The 21,754-nt window shown below is 40.9% G+C and overlaps 1 protein-coding gene across 3 annotated transcripts in view; it reads left to right on the top strand.

Annotated features, from left to right (window-relative positions):
- Window positions 1–21,754, top strand: part of LOC133546044 (C-terminal-binding protein 1) — a 44,471-nt gene that overhangs the window by 8,194 nt on the left and 14,523 nt on the right. For 2 of the 3 annotated variants that reach the window (XM_061891861.1, XM_061891863.1), the window contains exon 2: window positions 14,026–14,180. In XM_061891861.1, coding sequence (XP_061747845.1) covers window positions 14,026–14,180 — 155 coding nt within the window. Of the gene's footprint in view, window positions 1–7,358; window positions 7,507–14,025; window positions 14,181–21,754 lie in introns of those variants that run through there. The other variant, XM_061891862.1, reaches the window with a different exon arrangement.

Here is a 21,754-nt window from a genome sequence, read left to right as displayed (position 1 = left end):
GCCCCCCGCGACCCCGAAAGGGAATAAGCGGTAGAAAATGGATGGATGGATGGATGAAACATCTCAAATAAGGTTATATTTGCCCTTTTTCTATCTGACAAGATAATTTTTCTCACTAAGCAGATTTGATGTTATAGAGTGTTTTACTTGTTTTAAGGCTTTTGGTCCTAAATGATCTCAGTAAGATATTACAGCTTGTTGCTGGGATGTGATGACCTATATTGAGAAAAACATGCTTGAAACTAAAATATTAAGTGTTGCAAAGCTGAGGCATCAACACCGTGGAGTCGGAGTATAAAACTGCTTTTTTAAAGTAATCATTTCTTACTTCAAGCATGAAAAAAAAAAATCATGACTTTGACACAGTCGTGTCTCATATTAAAACAGATGACAGCCAAATGGACTTTGGTGTTTTATTTTCAGCTAAAGAATAGAAAATAGTAAGTAGTAGAGCTGGCACAGTACAGCAAAGTGACAGTTTAACATGGGACATTTTGAACAACTTTGAACAGAAATTGTTCATGCACATTCAAGTAAATTCTTCAAAATTACAATTAACAACAATTTGGCCAATAGCCGGGCAGTATATATGTGCACTAATTGACTGAAAGAGCACTCACATGGCGCGATGATGTCATGTCGATGGGAAAATGCATTTTTAGACCAAATGATTAGCCTGAGCGGCTAGGAGACCCCGAGAGTAACAAGCGCTTGCCATGTTGCCTTTCCATTAAGAACAGTACATTAGTTTTTACTATAAGTTTGCTGCTTTCAAGAAATGTAATGCCGAGCGCAAATCATTATGTCAAGATAATGGCACTGGCATTTACTTGATTTAAGAATATTTTTCAACATATTGAGCAAAAAGGTCTCTTTTTTTCTACCAAGAAAAGTGCACTTGTTATTAGTGAAAATATACTCATTTTAAGGTATTTTGGGGTTCATTAAAGTTAGCTAAATTTACTTGTTTTGGAAAGTCTTGACAAGCCAAACTTTCTTGTTCTATTGGCAGATATTTTGCGTAATTCAAATAATATACACCTAATTTTTTGTTTGTTTGTTTTTGAACACTAACTTTTTGCATTGTGAACAGATTTCATTTGCGACTTTTTTCACCTCAAAGGCTTCTTTCTCCTCCTTTCCATTCATCATTCATGTTTTACTTTAATGTAGAGATGTCCGATAATATCGAACTGCCGATATTATCGGCCGATAAAATGCTTTAAAATGTAATATTGGTTTCAAAATTATCGGTATCGATTTCCGAAATTAAAATGTATTACTTTTTAAACGCCGCTGTGTACACTGACTTAGTGTTAAGTACAGAGCGCCAATGAATATTAAAGGCACTGCCTTTGCGTGCCGGCCCAATCACATACTATCTATGGCTTTTCACACACACAAGTGAATGCAAGCATACTTGGTCAACAGCCATACAGGTCACACTGAGGATTGCCGTATAAACAACTTTAACACTGTTACAAATATGCGCCACAGTGTGAACCCACACCAAACAAGAATGACAAACACATTTCGGGGGAACACCTGCACCGTAACACAACATCTTAAATTTTTTTTTTTTTTCTCTATATTTATATTGCGCTTTTCTCTAGTGACTCAAAGCGCTTTACATAGTGAAACCCAATATCTAAGTTACATTTAAACCAGTGTGGGTGGCACTGGAAGCAGGTGGGTAAAGTGTCTTGCCCAAGGAAACAACGGCGGTGACTAGGATGGTGGAAGCGGGAATCGAACCTGCAACCCTCAAGTTGCTGGCACGGCCACTCTACCAACCGAGCTATACCGCCCAACATAAACATAAACACAACAGAACAAATACCCAGAAACCCTTGCAGCACTAACTATTTTGGGACCCTACAATATACACCCTCCACCCGCATGTCCCAAATTTCAAGCTGCTGTTTTGAGGCATGTTAAAAAAAATAATGCACTTTGTGACTTCAATAAGAAATATGGCTGTGCCATGTTTGTCATTTTTTTTTTCCATAACTTGAGTTGGTTTACGAACATAGATCGACCGGTAAATTGAGAGCTTCGCCGGAAGGCAACAGTGCAAAAATATTGCTCATTTGTAGTGTCTTTCTTGAACTATTTGGAAAAAAAGAGTGGGGGAAGAGTGGACTGTGAGATCGACAGGCGGACCGGGGCGGCATCTTCAGTAATGGGGACGCTGTATCGATCCGTTGTGGTGAAGAAGGAGCTGAGCCGGAAGGCAAAGCTCTCAATTTACCGGTCGATCTACGTTCCCATCCTCACCTATGGTCATGAGCTTTGGGTCATGACCGAAAGGACAAGATCACGGGTACAAGCGGCCCAAATGAGTTTCCTCCGCCGTGTGGCGGGTCTCTCCCTTAGAGATAGGGTGAGAAGCTCTGCCATCCGGGAGGAACTCAACGTAAAGCCGCTGCTCCTCCACATGGAGAGGAGCCAGATGAGGTGGTTCGGGCATCTGGTCAGGATGCCACCCGAACGTCTCCCTAGGGAGGTGTTTAGGGCACGTCCGACCGGTAGGAGGCCACGGGGAAGACCCAGGACACGTTGGGAAGACTATGTCTCCCGGCTGGCCTGGGAATGCCTCGGGATCCCCCGGGAAGAGCTAGACGAAGTGGCTGGGGAGAGGGAAGTCTGGGCTTCCCTGCTTAGGCTGTTGCCCCCGCGACCCGACCTCGGATAAGCGGAAGATGATGGATGGATGGAGTTGGTTTATTTTGGGAAAACCTTGTTACATTGTTTAATGCATCACAACAAAATTAAGCACAATAATGTGTTGATTCCACGACTGTATATATTGGTATTGGTTGATATCGGAATCGGTAATTAAGTGTTGGACAATATCGGATCTCGGCAAAAAAGCCATTATCGGACATCTGTAATTATATTGTATGTTTCAAGTTAAAGTACCAATGATTGTCACACACACACCAGGTGTGGTGAAATTTGTCCTCTGCATCCCACCCATCGCCTTGTTTACCCCCTGGGAGGTGAGGGGAGCAGTGGGCAGCAGCGGTGGCAACGCCCGGGTATCATTTTTGGTGATTTAATCCCCAATTCCAACCCTTGATGCTGAGTGCCCAGCAGGGAGGGTAACAGGTCCCATTTTTATAGTCTTTGGTATGACTCGGCCGGGGTTTGAACTCACAACCTACGGATCTTAGGGCGGACACTCTAACCACTAGGCCACTGAGCAGGTAGGCAGTGTAGGCAACCTCTTAAAAAATAATTGAATGAAAGAATCAACATCTTGTGAAATGACTTCCAGTGGCTCTCACTCGATCTTGTAAAGATAATCTAAATTGAGTACTCGGAGGACTTGAAATTATATGATGGCGTGTTCATTTTTTCAAATCCTGAGTCAGAATCCCTCAGTGAACTATATCTTGCTGACCTTTTGCTCATCAGCAGTCATGGGTTATGGAACTTGGCGAAAAACACACGTCTCCTCTCCAGTGGTGTTCATTTAGCTCATCTGTAAGCACCGCTGTGAGAACAACAGCACATCTGCAGCAGGTGTGATTACGCATTCATCATCAAGTTGAATTGATGCGACATTATAAGTTGCAGCCAAACCTGCAGCATAACAACACGAACGTCAAGTTACTGCGGCTTTGACAGCTTACACTTTTCTGGGAAGACTTTCGGCCAGATGTTGAAATGTTTGTGGGCGTTTTTCGTCTGTTTGTGAGGTCAGAGGTCAGCAAAGTTGGACCTGCGTCGTATAAACGCATGTCCAAAAATGCCTTGTTAAGATGAAGAAATATGACTCAAGGGATGCTTAATCGTTGAGTCCAGTTTGTCTTAACCATGGAGCCTAGCCCTAGAACAGGGGGCGTGAACCTTTTTGGCTGAGAGAGCCATGAAAGACAAATATTTTAAAGTGTATTTCCGTGAGAGCCATATCATATTTTTTAACACTGAATACAACTAAATGCATGCATTTTTTTAAGTAAGACCAACATTTTTAGAGTATAATAAGTCTCTAATTATTTTTAATAACATTGTTATTTCTAGAACAGGTGCGGTAGAAAACGGATGGATGGATTAAAACGCATGAGAATGTTTTATATTTTGAACGTCATGTTTAACATCGTGATTACCAGTGGAATTATTCATTACTTATCGTGTTAAGCAATGTCAGCTAAGATTTATCTGAGAGCCAGATGCAGTCATCAAAAGAGCCACATCTGGCTCGAGAGCCATACGTTCCCTACCCCTGCCCTAGGACAATTGTAGAGATGTCCGATAATATCGAACTGCCGATATTATCGGCCGATAAAATGCTTTAAAATGTAATATTGGGAATTATCGGTATAGGTTTCAAAATTATCGGTATCGATTTCCGAAATTAAAATGTATTACTTTTTAAACGCCGCTGTGTACACTGACTTAGGGTTAAGTACAGAGCGCCAATGAATATTAAAGGCACTGCCTTTGCGTGCCGGCCCAATCACATACTATCTATGGCTTTTCACACACACAAGTGAATGCAATGCATACTTGGTCAACAGCCATACAGGTCACACTGAGGATTGCCGTATAAACAACTTTAACACTGTTACTGTGGAGGGGGTCCGGTCCGATCCGGTGGCCATGTACTGCTTGCCTGTGTATCGGCTGGGGACATCTCTGCGATGCTGATCCGCCTCCGCTTGGGATGGTTTCCTGCTGGCTCCGCTGTGAACGGGACTCTCGCTGCTGTGTTGGATCCGCTTTGGACTGGACTCTCGCGACTGTGTTGGATCCATTGTGGATTGAACTTTTCACAGTATCATGTTAGACCCGCTCGACATCCATTGCTTTCCTCCTCTCCAAGGTTCTCATAGTCATCATTGTCACCGACGTCCCACTGGGTGTGAGTTTTCCTTGCCCTTATGTGGGTTCTTCCGAGGATGTTGTAGTCGTAATGATTTGTGCAGTCCTTTGAGACATTTGTGATTTGGGGCTGTATAAGTAAACATTGATTGATTGACTGATTGACAAATATGCGCCACAGTGTGAACCCACACCAAACAAGAATGACAAACACATTTCGGGGGAACACCTGCACCGTAACACAACATTTTAATTTTTTATTTTTTTTCTCTATATTTATATTGCGCTTTTCTCTAGTGACTCAAAGCGCTTTACATAGTGAAACCCAATATCTAAGTTACATTCAAACCAGTGTGGGTGGCACTGGAAGCAGGTGGGTAAAGTGTCTTGCCCAAGGACACAAGCCAATTGTTGGGCCACGAGCGCCCCCTGGAGGATCGCCCCAAAATATATATTCCTCAGCTGTGGTCCGTATGGGCCGCAGCAGCTGTAAATATACTTTTCCGCTACTTGTGGCAGTGATGACAATATCAAACAATCAGAAGAGGTCTGGCGCTGAAATCACAGAATAGTTTCTTAAGCGCAACAAATATGACCAAAGTGGTGAAGCTTGTTGTTTAGTTTTCATTTCTTTTAATCAACTGTTACTGCATTATCACTTTACCAGTTTGCCGACGCAGTCACGTCAGTAAAAAAAAAACGAAAAGCTCTGGATGGATGGATGAGATTAGAGCTGTGGCCCCACATCTAGAATATATTTTTTGAAGCTCTCATCAGCCTGAAGCAAACCAAAGAGGGACAGTTGGTGCTAGTTCTCGTGAAGAGATGGAAGAGCGTTGAGGACGGGTAAAAGTGAATGGAATCAGAAAAACCTCTTCTACAATACAACAGTGTTTATCTGTTTGATTAGACAGAAAGTGAATGTAGGTTGCATTAATGATAATCAATCAATCAATCAATGTTTACTTATATAGCCCTAAATCACTAGTGTCTCAAAGGGCTGCACAAACCACCACGACATCCTCGGTAGGCCCACATAAGGGCAAGGAAAACTCACACCCAGTGGGACGTCGGTGACAATGATGACTATGAGAACCTTGGAGAGGAGGAAAGCAATGGATGTCGAGCGGGTCTAACATGATACTGTGAAAGTTCAATCCACAATGGATCCAACACAGTCGCGAGAGTCCAGTCCAAAGCGGATCCAACACAGCAGCGAGAGTCCCGTTCACAGCGGAGCCAGCAGGAAACCATCCCAAGCGGAGGCGGATCAGCAGCGCAGAGATGTCCCCAGCCGATACACAGGCAAGCAGTACATGGCCACCGGATCGGACCGGACCCCCTCCACAGGGGAGAGTGGGACATAGAAGAAAAAGAAAAGAAACGGCAGATCAACTGGTCTAAAAAGGGAGTCTATTTAAAGGCTAGAGTATACAAATGAGTTTTAAGGTGAGACTTAAATGCTTCTACTGAGGTAGCATCTCGAACTGTTACCGGGAGGGCATTCCAGAGTACTGGAGCCCGAACGGAAAACGCTCTATAGCCCGCAGACTTTTTTGGGGCTTTGGGAATCACTAACAAGCCGGAGTTCTTTTAACGCAGATTTCTTGCCGGGACATATGGTACAATACAATCGGCAAGATAAGATGGAGCTAGACCGTGTAGTATTTTATACGTAAGTAGTAAAACCTTAAAGTCACATCTTAAGTGCACAGGAAGCCAGTGCAGGTGAGCCAGTATAGGTATATATGTATGTATATATGTATATAAAGGTATATACAGTATAGGTATATATGTATGTATATATGTATATAAAGGTATATACAGTATATATGTATGTATATATGTATATAAAGGTATATACAGTATATATGTATGTATATATGTATATAAAGGTATATACAGTACAGGCGTAATGTGATCAAACTTTCTTGTTCTTGTCAAAAGTCTAGCAGCCGCATTTTGTACCAACTGTAATCTTTTAATGCTAGACATGGGGAGACCCCAAAATAATACGTTACAGTAATCGAGGCGAGACGTAACAAACGCATGGATAATGATCTCAGCGTCTTTGATGGATCTTTATTGTCATTGCACGACATTTTGCGTAATTAGGGTTGTTGTCTATACAGAGAGGATAGTGGGGTTTTTTGTGTTTTTTTTAGTGCACTCAGCTGTTCGTGGTGCTGGTCGTCCCAGGGTCACGCTTGCTGCTGGAATGACAGCTATTTCCTCTCTCACGCTAACCAAATGGAGCCTTACAACAGCTAGGAATCTCACAAAACATCACACTGAACACGGTGCTCTTTTATCATGCATGTCAGCCCGAGTTTGCCCTCAAGTATCTTTGCCTAAAACCTGCAGTCCAGATAAGTTTTATCCTCAGACAATTTGCTGCTCAGGATTGAAATGGAGTCTGGGATGGATCAGTCAACACTCAAATACCTTCTCCTCGTGCTGAATGTGCGGTTCTTAGCCATGCTCCATTGGTTCTGCATTGACGTGGAAGTGCAGTGGCCTCCAGGAAAAACCTATAACAGAAAGCTAATGTTTTAAAAGACTGCGGACACGGAGAAAAAAAAAATCATCTTAATGACCTTTCTGCACCATGGAGCGGCTTCTTTGGATCATGTCTCATGCGGGAATCTGATGTTGCTGATGAGAACTTGCCCCAGGGTGAGATTGTGCTTCACTATGAGCAAGGCAGTCCTTTAACTAAGTCAGACACAACTTGACATTCTAAGTAAAATACCAAATACTGTACTGTGCTGGATTACAAACACATGCCATCACTGTTACTATCATTACCATGACTTCCCCTGCTTGTAAGCTGGCAAACTATAGAGCAGGGGTCAGCAACCTTTTTGAAACCAAGAGCTACTTCTTGGGTACTGATTAATGCCAAGGGCTACCAGTTTGATACACACTTAAATAAATTGCCAGAAATAGCCCATTTGCTCAATTTACCTTTAACTCTATGTTAATATTAATAATTAATGATATTTATCTTTGTGGAAACACTGATCATCTTAATGATTTCTCACAATAAATATACATAGAAACAGATAAATGTCAAAAACAAAAAACATGGGTATTTCTGTCCGTCATTCCGTCGTACATTTTTTTCCTTTTGTGCAGAGAATAAATTATGAAAAAAAACCAACTAAATTGAACAGTTTAAAAGAGGAGAAAAAAGTGAAGTGAATTATATTTATATAGCGCTTTTTCTCTAGTGACTCAAAGCGCTTTACATAGTGAAACCCAATATCTAAGTTACATTTAAAGCAGTGTGGGTGGCACTGGGAGCAGGTGGGTAAAGTGTCTTGCCCAAGGACACAACGGCAGTGACTAGGATGGCGGAAGCAGGGATCGAACCTCCAACCCTCAAGTTGCTGGCACGGCCGCTCTACCAACCGAGCTATACCGCCCCAAAATGAAAATAAAATTTTGAAACATAGTTTATCTTCAATTTCGACTCTTAAAAATTCAAAATTCAACCGAAAAAAAGAAGAGAAAACTAGCTAATTCCAATCTTTTTGAAAAAATTATAAAAATTATTTATGGAACATCATTAGTAATTTTTCCTGATTAAGATTAATTAATACATTTTGATGACATGTTTTAAATAGGTTAAAATCCAATCTGCACTTTGTTAGAATATATAACAAATTGGACCAAGCTATATTTCTAACAAAGACGAATCATTATTTCTTCTAGATTTTCCAGAGCAAAAATTTTAAAAGAAATTCAAAAGACTTTGATATACAATTTAAATTTGATTCAACAGATTTTTTAGATTTGCCAGAATAATTTTTTTTAATTTTATTCATAATAAGTTTGAAGAAATAGTTCACAAATATTATTCGTCGAAAAAACAGAAGCTAAATAAAATTAAAATGTATTGATTATTCTTTACAATAAAAAAAATAAATTCAATTGAAAATGTATTTAAATTCTCAGGAAAGAATAGGAAGGAATTTAAAAGGTAAAAAGGTATGTGTTTAAAAAATTTTAAGGTTGTATTTTTTCTCTAAAATTGTCTTTCTAAAGGTTATAAGAAGCAAAGTAAAACAATAAATGAATTTATTTAAACAAGTGAAGACCAAGTCTTTAAAATATTTTCTTGGATTTTCAAATTATATTTGAGTTTTGTCTCTTTTAGAATTAAAAATGTCGAGCCAAGCGAGACCAGCTTGCTAGTAAATAAACAAAATTTAAAAAATAGAGGCAGCTCACTGGTAAGTGCTGCTATTTGAGCTATTTTTAGAACAGGCCAGCGGGCGACTCATCTTGGTCAGTTGGTGACCCCTACTATAGAGAATATCAAGAGTTAGCTTGGATAAGTATACTATCTCTAGAGTTTATATTACATGTTAGTCCATTTTCACTTGACAGGAAACAACAGATTTATTACACATCAGTTTCCTCCCACTAATGCATAATAACACTGCAGTTGAATATCAACTCAAATAATCTTAGTGCAACAGGAAGAGGAGTCTTAGGGATACTCCACCACTAGTGTGAAAAGAGGCACAATTTCTCTAAAATGCTCAAATCAGGGCTTCACGGTGGCAGAGGGGTTAGTGCGTCTGCCTCACAATACGAAGGTCCTGCAGTCCTGGGTTCAAATCCAGGCTCGGGATCTTTCTGTGTGGAGTTTGCATGTTCTCCCCGTGACTGCGTGGGTTCCCTCCGGGTACTCCGGCTTCCTCCCACTTCCAAAAACATGCACCTGGGGATAGGTTGATTGGCAACACTAAATGGGCCCTAGTGTGTGAATGTGAGTGTGAATGTTGTCTGTCTATCTGTGTTGGCCCTGCGATGAGGTGGCGACTTGTCCAGGGTGTACCCCGCCTTCCGCCCGATTGTAGCTGAGATAGGCGCCAGCGCCCCCCGCAACCCCGAAAGGGAATAAGCGGTAGAAAATGGATGGATGGATGGATGCTCAAATCACAACAAGACTGGTACTTTTGAATATTTGGTACTAAGGACATTAGAGCGATATCAGAATGGAGATTTGAAAAAGACTGCTTTAACAATTTGGCTACTTTGTTGACGTGTGCTTTCATGCAACGGGAACATTTAGTGACTCCACTGGAAGGACATTTGAGAGGAAACAGGAATATTTCCAGTGGAAACGCAGAGGCAGTTGATTACTGGGGTCACCAGTCTGCTAATCACAGAAGCAAAACCATTACAAAATAGTTATGGGGAAAGTCAGCAGAATCTCAATCTCCATCCTTCTCCCCTTCCGATTGCCAAGTCATGGTCTCTCACTGTTGTCTTAATGTTTCAAATAACTAATGATGTCTGCTGGTAAAACAATGAGATGACGAAGTAAGGGAAAATGACTACCCAAGTTAGCTCAGGCAGGTAGCCTCCCTCACTGCTCCCCTGGGGCAACGGTAATTATCTTTCTTCTGCTGGTTCATCTACGGAAACTGTGTTACAACTTTTAATTCCTTGCGATAGTAAGCTCTGATTGCCTTCTCGGCACCAGAGTTGATCTGGTGAAGTAAGAGAAAATGGCTAAATTTGATTCCGACTGATGGTCACCGCTCTCGTCAAAGATAAAGAGGGGACCACTGTTATCATCCTTAAATGTTGAGGTCTGATATCACCAATGAGGTCTTTAGAAATGTGGGGGACATCTACAACACCTGTTCCCAAGTTCAGTTCTGTCGGGTTTAAGTATCAACCTCGCAATAGAATCATCAGACATTGAACCCCTCGCGGGTCAAGGGAGACAAGCTGAGTACCCCGAAGCCCTCGGCGTACAGCAGGTGTGTTGAGATGATGTTCCGAGATGGGGCACACGGGGCCCAACTAAACGTGCTGTTGCCAGACCGAAGGTTCCTGTTGGGCATGAAGCCCAGCGTGCCAGCAGCCAGTGTGGAGCTTCAACCTGTTAGCTCAGGCAGGAAGCCTCCCTCAATGCTCTCCTCTGGTAATTATTCTTCCATTATTATCTTTCGGCTCGTTCACCTACGGAAACTTTGTTACAGTTTTTAATTCCTCTAGATGGGGCCAGAAGAGTGGCGGGGCCAGCAACCCGAGGGTTACTGGTTCAATCCCCACCTTCTACCAACCTTGTCACGTCCTTTGTGTCTTTGAGCAAGACACTTCACCCCTTGCTCCTGACGGGTGGTGGTTAGCGCCTCGCATGGCAGCTCCCTTCATCAGTGTGTGAATGTGTGTGTGAATGGGTGAATGTGGAAATAGTGTCAAAGCGCTTTGAGTACCTTGAAGGTAGAAAAGCGCACAACGAATATAACCCATTTACCATTTAGATCATGGGTGTCAAACTCTGGCCCGCCTAGTAATTTAATTTGGCCCTTGAGACAATATCAATTTAGCATTAGAGCTGGCCCGCCGGTGTTATACAGCGTCGGTGCCGCTGTAACACCGCATTCACCGCTAATACTCATACTTGCCAACCCTCCTCATTTTCCCGGTAGACTCCTGAAGTTCAGTGCCCCTCCCGAAAATCTCCCGGGGCAACCATTCTCCTGAATTTCTACCGATTTCCACCTGGACAACTATATTGGGGGCGTGCATTTAAGGCACTGCCTTTAGCGTTCTCTACAACCTGTCGCCACGTCCGCTTTTCCTCCATACTAACAACATGTCACATAATATTTGTGGCTTTTACACACACACATACGCACAAGTGAATGCAATGCATACTTGGTCAACAGTCATACAGGTCACACTGAGGGTGGCCGTATAAACAACTTTAGCACTGTTACAAATATGCGCCACACTGTGAACCCACACCAAACAAGAATGAAAAAGACACATTTCGGGTGAACATCCGCACCGTAACACAACAGAACAAATACCCAGGACCCCTTGCAGCACAACTCTTCCGGGAAACTTCCAGCAAACTGACCAATAATTAACGTTTTATTCATGCATTTTCTCTTGCTACTTCAAAGCTTGAAAGTTTGGTTCATTCATTATTGTTATTTTATTTTCAAATGTATTATTAGCCTGTGGAAAAAATTGGATATTTACCTCGGAAGATTGCAAATAGAAAAAAAGGCATAACATTTTTATTTAAATTTTATTTGATATGCCATTGATATTTTTTTAATTATTATTATTATTATTTGAAACTGGATTTTGCATGTCACTATAAAGTTATATAAGCCTTGCTTGTTCAATATTCAATGCAAAACTTGTTTGGGTCCCTATTAAAAGGTTAATTTGTTCAACCTTGGCCCGCGGCTTTGTTCAGTTTAAAATTTTGGCCCACTCTGTGTTTGACTTTGACACCCCTGATTAAAATAGTCAGGTTTGATCATCTTCTTTGGCGCCAGAGCTGATCTGAGGACCGCACTAAATTATCCAATCTCTGCCTTATTTTTTTTTTTATATTAGTATTTAAGCATTTTTGGGTGGATAATATTGGATATGATATTGTTTATTTGGGCGGATCCCCATACATGCATACAGTGTATAGCATATATGCTACCATTTAAAGAATGTTTTGATGATTGATCGTAGAAAATAGGTAAAACTCTGACGAATCAGATTAAACTATAAAAAACCTTTGTTGAAGATAACCCTAATTCAGAGGTGGGTAGAGTAGCCAGAAATTGTACTCAAGCAAGAGTACTGTTACTTTAGAGATGTATTACTCAAGTAAAAGTAAGGAGTAGTCACCCAAATATTTACTTGAGTAAAAGTAAAAAGTATGCTGTGAAAAAACTACTCAAGTACTGAGTAACTGATGAGTAACCTGATTACGGCAACAAATAATGCACAAAAACGTAAAAATAGCAATGAGCAAATTCAGAGCCAGGAATATCTCTTAAGCAACTAAAACAATAATATATATTAAATAATACCACATTAAAATAAAAAAAATAAGGCACATTGAGCCACAATAACTTAACAGCACCATAGGCTCAGTAGGCATTGATTGATTGATTGATTGATTGATTGATTGATACTTTTATTAGTAGATTGCACAGTACAGTACATATTCTGTACAATTGACCACTAAATGGTAACACCCCAATAAGATTTGTAAAGTTAATCAATTACTTAATAAATGACCAAGTTGAGGTGATCTACTTCATATATACATACACACACATATCATATACATACACATACATATGATATATATATATACATACATACATATATATATATATATATACGCATACATATATATATACAGTATATAATTTATATTTATTTATTTTGCTGTTTTTGTTGACATGTTAAAAGTGTTTTAATGAATATACATGCATGTTTAACACATAGATTCCTATCTTTAATGAAGACAAGAATATAAGTTGGTGTATTACCTGATTCTGATGACTTGCATTGATTGGAATCAGACAGTATTGGTGATAACGTCCACGTTTTCAAATGGAGGAGAAAATAAAGTTCCTCTTTTCTTTCTAATTCCACATGAAACTCGTTGGTTTTTGGCATCTTATTCGTCCAGCTTCCATATTCGTTTTTATACACTTTATAAGAACTACATTGGCGGCTAACTACGTAGCTTGCTAGCTTGTTTGCGCTGGCTTTCGGAGACTCTTATTTTGTTAGCGCAGGCGCGATGGAGCGGCGCTTTTATTGTGAAGACCGGAACTGTGCGATCGGTCTTTAGGCTTTTGACGGGAAGTACGGTTGAAATAAAAAGTGTCTTTTTTCCTTTACACTTTTGATTGATTGATTGAAACTTGTATTAGTAGATTGCACAGTACAGTACATATTCTGCACAATTGACCACTAAATGGTAACACCCCAATAAGTTTTTCAACTTGCTTAAGTCGGGTTTTACGTGTGACGGTCATGTGACCGCCTGGCTCTGTTTGATTGGTCCAACGTGACCAGTGACTGCATGTGATTGGGGATCCTACTTTGAAAAACCAAAACAAACATTAATAGATCGATAAAAAAAAAAAGTAGCGAGTAGCGAGCTGAATGTAGATAAATGGAGCGGAGTAAAAGTAGCGTTTCTTCTCTAGAAATATACTCAAGTAAAAGTAAAAGTATGTTGCATAAAAACTACTCTTGGAAGTACAATTTATCCCAAAAGTTACTCAAGTAGATGTAACGGAGTAAATGTAGCGCCTTACTGCCCACCTCTGTCCTAGTTATAGGACTGTGGAGGATTTTAGCGTGCCTTTAAAAAGAACTAACCTGAACCTGTTCTTATTCAAATGTTTACAGGCATCAGGCCACCGATCATGAACGGGCCCATGCACCCACGCCCACTGGTGGCTTTGCTGGATGGGCGCGACTGCACCATAGAGATGCCTGTTCTGAAAGATGTCGCGACGGTGGCTTTCTGCGATGCTCAATCCACGCAGGAAATCCACGAGAAGGTCAGTCATTTGAGAAGAAAACTGTCAGACAATCGTCCTCCCCTCAACTGAGTTTTGTATTGCACTTGCTCTGATGGTTTCACCACATCAAGGAGCTTTTCCCAGGTTAAAGCAAAGGGTAAATATCAATCAATCAATCAATGTTTACTTATATAGCCCTAAATCACTAGTGTCTCAAAGGGCTGCACAAACCACCACGACATCCTCGGTAGGCCCACATAAGGGCAAGGAAAACTCACACCCAGTGGGACGTCGGTGACAATGATGACTATGAGAACCTTGGAGAGGAGGAAAGCAATGGATGTCGAGCGGGTCTAACATGATACTGTGAAAGTTCAATCCATAGTGGATCCAACACAGTCGCAAGAGTCCAGTCCAAAGAGGATCCAACACAGCAGCGAGAGTCCCGTTCACAGCGGAGCCAGCAGGAAACCATCCCAAGCGGAGGCGGATCAGCAGCGCTGAGATGTCCCCAGCCGATACACAGGCAAGCAGTACATGGCCACCGGATCGGACCGGACCCCCTCCACAAGGGAGAGTGGGACATAGGAGAAAAAGAAAAGAAACGGCGGATCAACTGGTCTAAAAAGGGAGTCTATTTAAAGGCTAGAGTATACAAATGAGTTTTAAGGTGAGACTTAAATGCTTCTACTGAGGTAGCATCTCGAACTGTTACCGGGAGGGCATTCCAGAGTACTGGAGCCCGAACGGAAAACGCTCTATAGCCCGCAGACTTTTTTTGGGCTTTGGGAATCACTAATAAGCCGGAGTCCTTTGAAGGCAGATTTCTTGCCGGGACATATGGTACAATACAATCGGCAAGATAGGATGGAGCTAGACCGTGTAGTATTTTATACGTAAGTAGTAAAACCTTAAAGTCACATCTTAAGTGCACAGGAAGCCAGTGCAGGTGAGCCAGTATAGGTATATATGTATGTATATATGTATATAAAGGTATATACAGTATATATGTATGTATATACGTATATAAAGGTATATACAGTATATATGTATGTATATATGTATATAAAGGTATATACAGTATATATGTATGTATATATGTATATAAAGGTATATACAGTATATATGTATGTATATACGTATATAAAGGTATATACAGTATATATGTATGTATATATGTATATAAAGGTATATACAGTATATATGTATGTATATATGTATATAAAGGTATATACAGTACAGGCGTAATGTGATCAAACTTTCTTGTTCTTGTCAAAAGTCTAGCAGCCGCATTTTGTACCAACTGTAATCTTTTAATGCTAGACATGGGGAGACCCCAAAATAATACGTTACAGTAATCGAGGCGAGACGTAACAAACGCATGGATAATGATCTCAGCGTCTTTAGTGGACAAAATGGAGCGAATTTTAGCGATGTTACGGACATGAAAGAAGGCCGTTTTAGTAACGCTTTTAATGTGTGACTCAAAGGAGAGAGTTGGGTGGAAGATAATACATTTGTGTAGCACATCGTGTGCGCTGTACAACATCATGTGGTAGATAATTGTCTTAATATACGATCTTTGGTCAAGCACAGCCGGCTCATACTCCAACAACATAACACAATGGAGACCATTTTTACTTTAAATATTATCATATAAGAAATGTGCTGTCAACATACCATTATCATTAAAAAGTGGACCGTTATAAAATCATGATGATTGTCAAATATGTTAAATAATATTGTATGTGATAGTTCTACCTAGATGGAAGCTTTTATTATTTATATGGCGCTGGGATATCCATGATTTCAGCCTTTTAAAGCTTCTCTTGGACAATCCATTTTTGACTTCGGTATTTGTTAAATTCTAGTTACGGCCCCGTGAATGCGTGGGTTCCCTCCGGGTACTCCGGCTTCCTCCCACCTCCAAAGACATGCACCTGGGGATAGGCCCCTCCCACCTCCAAAGACATGCACCTGGGGATAGGTTGATTGGCAACACTAAATGGTCCCTAGTGTGTGAATGTTGTCTGTCTATCTGTGTTGGCCCTGCGATGAGGTGGCGACTTGTCCAGGGTGTACCCTGCCTTCCGCCCGATTGTAGCTGAGATAGGCGCCAGCGCCCCCCGCCACCCCGAAAGGAAATAAGCGGTAGGAAATGGATGGATGGATGGATAGTTACGGCCCGAGTCGTGGTTAGGGCCTTGCATGGCACCCGCCATCAATGTGTGAATGTGAATTAATGAATGAAAGAAGTTTATTTTGGTCATATAGTCCAGTGGTTCTCAAATGATGGTACTTGGAGGTATGCCAAGGGGTATGTGAGATTTTTTTTTAAATATTCTAAAAAATAGCAACGTTTCAAAAATCCTTTATGAATATATATATTGAATAATACTTCAACAAAATATAAATGTAAATTCATAAACTGTGAAAAGAAATGCAACAATGTAATATTCAGCGTTGACAGCTAGATTTTTTTGTGGACTTGTTCCATAAATATTGATTTTAAAGATGTCTTTTTTTGTGAAGAAATGTTTAGAATGAAGTTGATGAATCCAGATGGATCTCTATTACAATCCCCAAAGAGGGCACTTTAAGTTGATGATTACTTCTATGTGGAGAAATCTTTATGTATAACTGAACAACTTTTTAGTTATTTTTATATCTTTTTTTCCAAATAGTTCAAGAAAGACCACTACAAAATTAGCAATATTTTTGCACTGTTATACAATTTAATAAATCAGAAAGTGATGACATAGTGCTGTATTTTACTTTGTCATCTCTTTTTTTTTCAACCAAAAATGCTTTGATCTGATGAGGGGGTACTTGAACTAAAAAAATGTTCACAGGGCGGTACATCACTGAAAAAAAGCTTGAGAACCACTGATATAATCAACCATCGACCATTTTGTGTGACCAGTTCAACAGTATAGATTAGACATATTTAACAATCATACACATTGACACACAAAAAGAAAAAGAATGACCGAAAGAGGAATAGGCCGAAGCCAAAGCTTATATTTGCCTATCCTATACATTCACTGAAAAATAGATTGCCTGGAACATCAAATGGGACGAAAGTAATTGTTACTATATTTTATCATTTTCAATTATTTCAGTGTGGTTTTCGTCCTGGTCGTGGAACTGTGGACCAGCTCTATACTCTCGGCAGGGTTCTTGAGGGTGCATGGGAGTTTGCCCAACCAGTCTACATGTGCTTTGTGGACTTGGAGAAGGCATTCGACCGTGTCCCTCGGGAAGTCCTGTGGGGAGTGCTCAGAGAGTATGGGGTATCGGACTGTCTTATTGTGGCGGTCCGCTCCCTGTATGATCAGTGTCAGAACTTGGTCCGCATTGCTGGCAGTAAGTCGGACACGTTTCCAGTGAGGGTTGGACTCCGCCAAGGCTGTCCTTTGTCACCCATTCTGTTCATAACTTTTATGGACAGAATTTCTAGGCACAGTCAAGGTGTTGAGGGGATCCGGTTTGGTGACCGCAGGATTAGGTCTCTGCTTTTTGCAGATGATGTGGTCCTGATGGCTTCATCTGGCCGGGATCTTCAGCTCTCACTGGAACGGTTCGCAGCCGAGTGTGAAGCGACCGGAATGAGAATCAGCACCTCCAAGTCCGAGTCCATGGTTCTCTCCCGGAAAAGGGTGGAGTGCCATCTCCGGGTTGGGGAGGAGACCCTGCCCCAAGTGGAGGAGTTCAAGTACCTAGGAGTCTTGTTCACGAGTGGGGGAAGAGTGGATCGTGAGATCGACAGGCGGATCGGTGCGGCGTCTTCAGTAATGCGGACGTTGTATCGATCCGTTGTGGTGAAGAAGGAGCTGAGCCGGAAGGCAAAGCTCTCAATTTACCGGTCGATCTACGTTCCCATCCTCACCTATGGTCATGAGCTTTGGGTCATGACCGAAAGGATAAGATCACGGGTACAAGCGGCCGAAATGAGTTTCCTCCGCCGTGTGGCGGGGCTCTCCCTTAGAGATAGGGTGAGAAGCTCTGCCATCCGGGAGGAGCTCAACGTAAAGCCGCTGCTCCTCCACATCGAGAGGAGCCAGATGAAGTGGTTCGGGCATCTGGTCAGGATGCCACCCGAACGCCTCCCTAGGGATGTGTTTAGGGCACGTCCAGCTGGTAGGAGGCCACGGGGAAGACCCAGGACACGTTGGAAAGACTATGTCTCCCGGCTGGCCTGGGAACGCCTCGGGATCCCCCGGGAAGAGCTAGACGAAGTGGCTGGAGATAGGGAAGTCTGGGCTTCCCTGCTTAGGCTGCTGCCCCCGCGACCCGACCTCGGATAAGCGGAAGATGATGGATGGATGGATGGATGGAATTATTTCACCTTTCAAGGCTTTCTTAAACCTTAACAAAGAATGACATGTCTTCAGCTCATCACTGAGCTTGTTCCGCCATTTAACTCCTAAAACTGAAACACATTTGTATTTTATATTCGTTCTTAATTTACCTATTTCAATAATCAATATGCCTCGTGAATTATAGTTTTCTCCTCTTATTTGAAATAACCGAAGAATACAAGCTGGAGGGTTGTTCTTTACTTGAAAAATAATTTCCATTGTTTTTAAAAACACAATATCTGAAAATTTTAACACATTAAAACTTATAAATAATGGACTGGTATGTTCGTAGTAGCACACTTTGTGTGTTATTCTAATGTGTGTGTGTGAATGGGTGAATGTAGATACAGTGTCAAAGCGCTTTGAAGCGCTATACAAGTATAAGACATTTACCAGTTAATTGTCAAAACGTGAAATACTACTCAGCTTCTTAATGCATACAAATGAAGGACAAGTTAATGGTTATAAAAAACAAGAAGGACAAGACTATTATCTGGCAGTATTCCTACATCGTGGATCAGGCTCGCTAGGTGCTGCATAGCCACTACGACTCAAGTACATGTTGTAAATGAGCTTGTATGTGTGGCAGGGTTAGGTCATGTTCTGGATTGCTGCCAGGTGCCCTATCTCTGTGAACACGTTCAGTAGGCCACAACATGGCACAAACAGATGGCACTCTCATTGACAAGCCAATGCCTTCCCGGAGTGTAATTAAAAGTGTATGAAAACTGTACAATAGTGTCATTCTGGCAACCTTAGAGAGAAACAACAGGTCACTGCCAGCCATTTGAATGACAAACAACTTGCACTGAGCCTAGTCTATAAAATCCGCTACACCTCCTTGATACCGAAGTACATGTCAATCAATCAATCAATCAATGTTTATTTATATAGCCCCAAATCACAAATGTCTCAAAGGACTGCACAAATCATTACGACTACAACATCCTCGGAAGAACCCACAAAAGGGCAAGGAAAACTCACACCCAGGGGGCAGGGAGAATTCACATTCAGTGGGACGCCAGTGACAATGCTGACTATGAGAAACCTTGGAGAGGACCTCAGATGTGGGCAACCCCCCCCCCCCTCTAGGGGACCGAAAGCAATGGATGTCGAGCGGGTCTAACATGATACTGTGAAAGTTCAATCCATAGTGGCTCCAAGACAGCAGTGAGAGTCCCGTCCACAGGAAACCATCTCAAGCGGATCAGCAGCGTAGAGATGTCCCCAACCGATACAGGCGAGCGGTCCATCCTGGGTCCCGACGAGCGGTCCATCCTGGGTCTCGACTCTGGACAGTCAGTACTTCATCCATGGTCATCGGACCGGACCCCCTCCACAAGGGAGGGGGGGACATAGGAGAAAGAAAAGAAGCGGCAGATCAACTGGTCTAAAAAGGAGGTCTATTTAAAGGCTAGAGTATACAGATGAGTTTTAAGATGAGACTTAAATGCTTCTACTGTCAAACTACTTCCTTAACATAAATGACCACCATAACCACAACACCAGGGGGAGCTCCACAAACCACGTTAAACCCAGATTCCGATCTAACAAAGGTCTTAACTCATTCTCTTTCTATGCCACATCAATGTGGAATGCACTCCCAACAGGTATAAAAGTAAGTGCATCTCTATATTCCTTCAAAAGCGCTCTAAAACAACACCTCCAGGCAACTTCAACACTTTACTAATACCCTCCTCCATTCACATCCCATCTCCCCGGATTATAAACAACTCAAATGTACTTCTAATGTATATACTTGTTCTTATGCTATGTGAACTCACTATGTTCTCTGCTGGCTGTACATATCCCACTAAATAAGACCTACACTGTTTCAATGTCCACATTTCTCTGTTGATGCAATTGTTGATGACTGAAGTTCTGAAGTTCTGATATCAACCAAAGCTCCTCATCTCACCCCCCAGATTGTACATAATTCAATGTACATACTATGATGATGGACTTGTGTGATGACTGTATTATGTTGATAGTATATATTTGTACCATGAATTGATGAAGGTGGACCCCGACTTAAACAAGTTGAAAAACTTATTGGGGTGTTACCATTTAGTGGTCAATTGTACGGAATATGTACTGTACTGTGCAATCTACTAATAAAAGTATCAATCAATCAATCAATCAAAGGATCCACACAATTTCATGCATCTATATTTTACGGTATATCCACTTTAAAAACAACACGCTTTGCAATGGACATTTTTCTTTTGTAAGAGTTACAAATTTCAAGAAAAAAGTCCTGTAATGCGAAACATAAATGTCGACTGCAGAAGACACCAGAGGTCAGAAGGATGAGACAGTTAATGTATCTGGACATTTTTGTTTGGTCTTTCTGCTTACTTTAAGTTTTTCCATTTTTTTATGCATATTTTTGAGCAACCGACAAAACTATACAGTTTTTTCTCTGGAATTAGTAGTGCAAAGGATCATTAACTGCATCTAGTAATTAAGTACACAATACAACAAGTGTAGTCTGGTATATAATTGTAGTACAAATGTGATATTTATTATTCTACTATAAAAAACAGATTTAAGGAAAGGCGACAAGCACTTGTTTATTTTAACAGACTTCCTCTTCACACCGGCTGACAAAAAGACCGACCGCACGGTTTCCAATAAAAGCGCATGCAAGCTTGTAGGCCACAACGTTAACTCCAATGTATTTCTTGTAAACTGTATAAAAAGGATTATGTAAGATGTACAAATAAGAAGCTAAAAACTAACCTCTTTTATGTGGTATTGGAAAGAGGAGAGGACTTTTTCCCTCCATAATGTAAATTTGAAGTTGTAGAACTTTGCGGCAACTTTTGTGAATCCTGTCTAATTCCAACCAATGCAAGTCATCACAATAATGTAATATACAACAACTTATATCATTATCTTCAAAAAAGAAGGGAATCTATGTGTGTTAAACATGCTTGTATTTTTTTAAAGCACCTTTCACATGTTAACACATTTATTATATGGATAAAATAACAATAATATTAATAATAACAATAATAAAATACATATTATATAATGTACACACACACACACACACATATATATATATTATATATGTGTGTGTGTATATATGAAGTATATCACCTCGACTGGGTCATGGTCATTAGATATGTACTGTATGTGTGTATATAAGTGTTGTATGTATATATATATACACACACATATATATATACATACATACATACAGTACTGTATGTATATATATACACACACACATATATATACATACAT

Source organism: Nerophis ophidion, linkage group LG29 (genome assembly GCF_033978795.1).
Source record: "Nerophis ophidion isolate RoL-2023_Sa linkage group LG29, RoL_Noph_v1.0, whole genome shotgun sequence".
Lineage (NCBI taxonomy): Eukaryota > Metazoa > Chordata > Actinopteri > Syngnathiformes > Syngnathidae > Nerophis > Nerophis ophidion.
The sequence above is the reverse complement of the archived record's forward strand: the minus strand, read 5'-3'. Positions and strand labels throughout refer to the sequence as shown.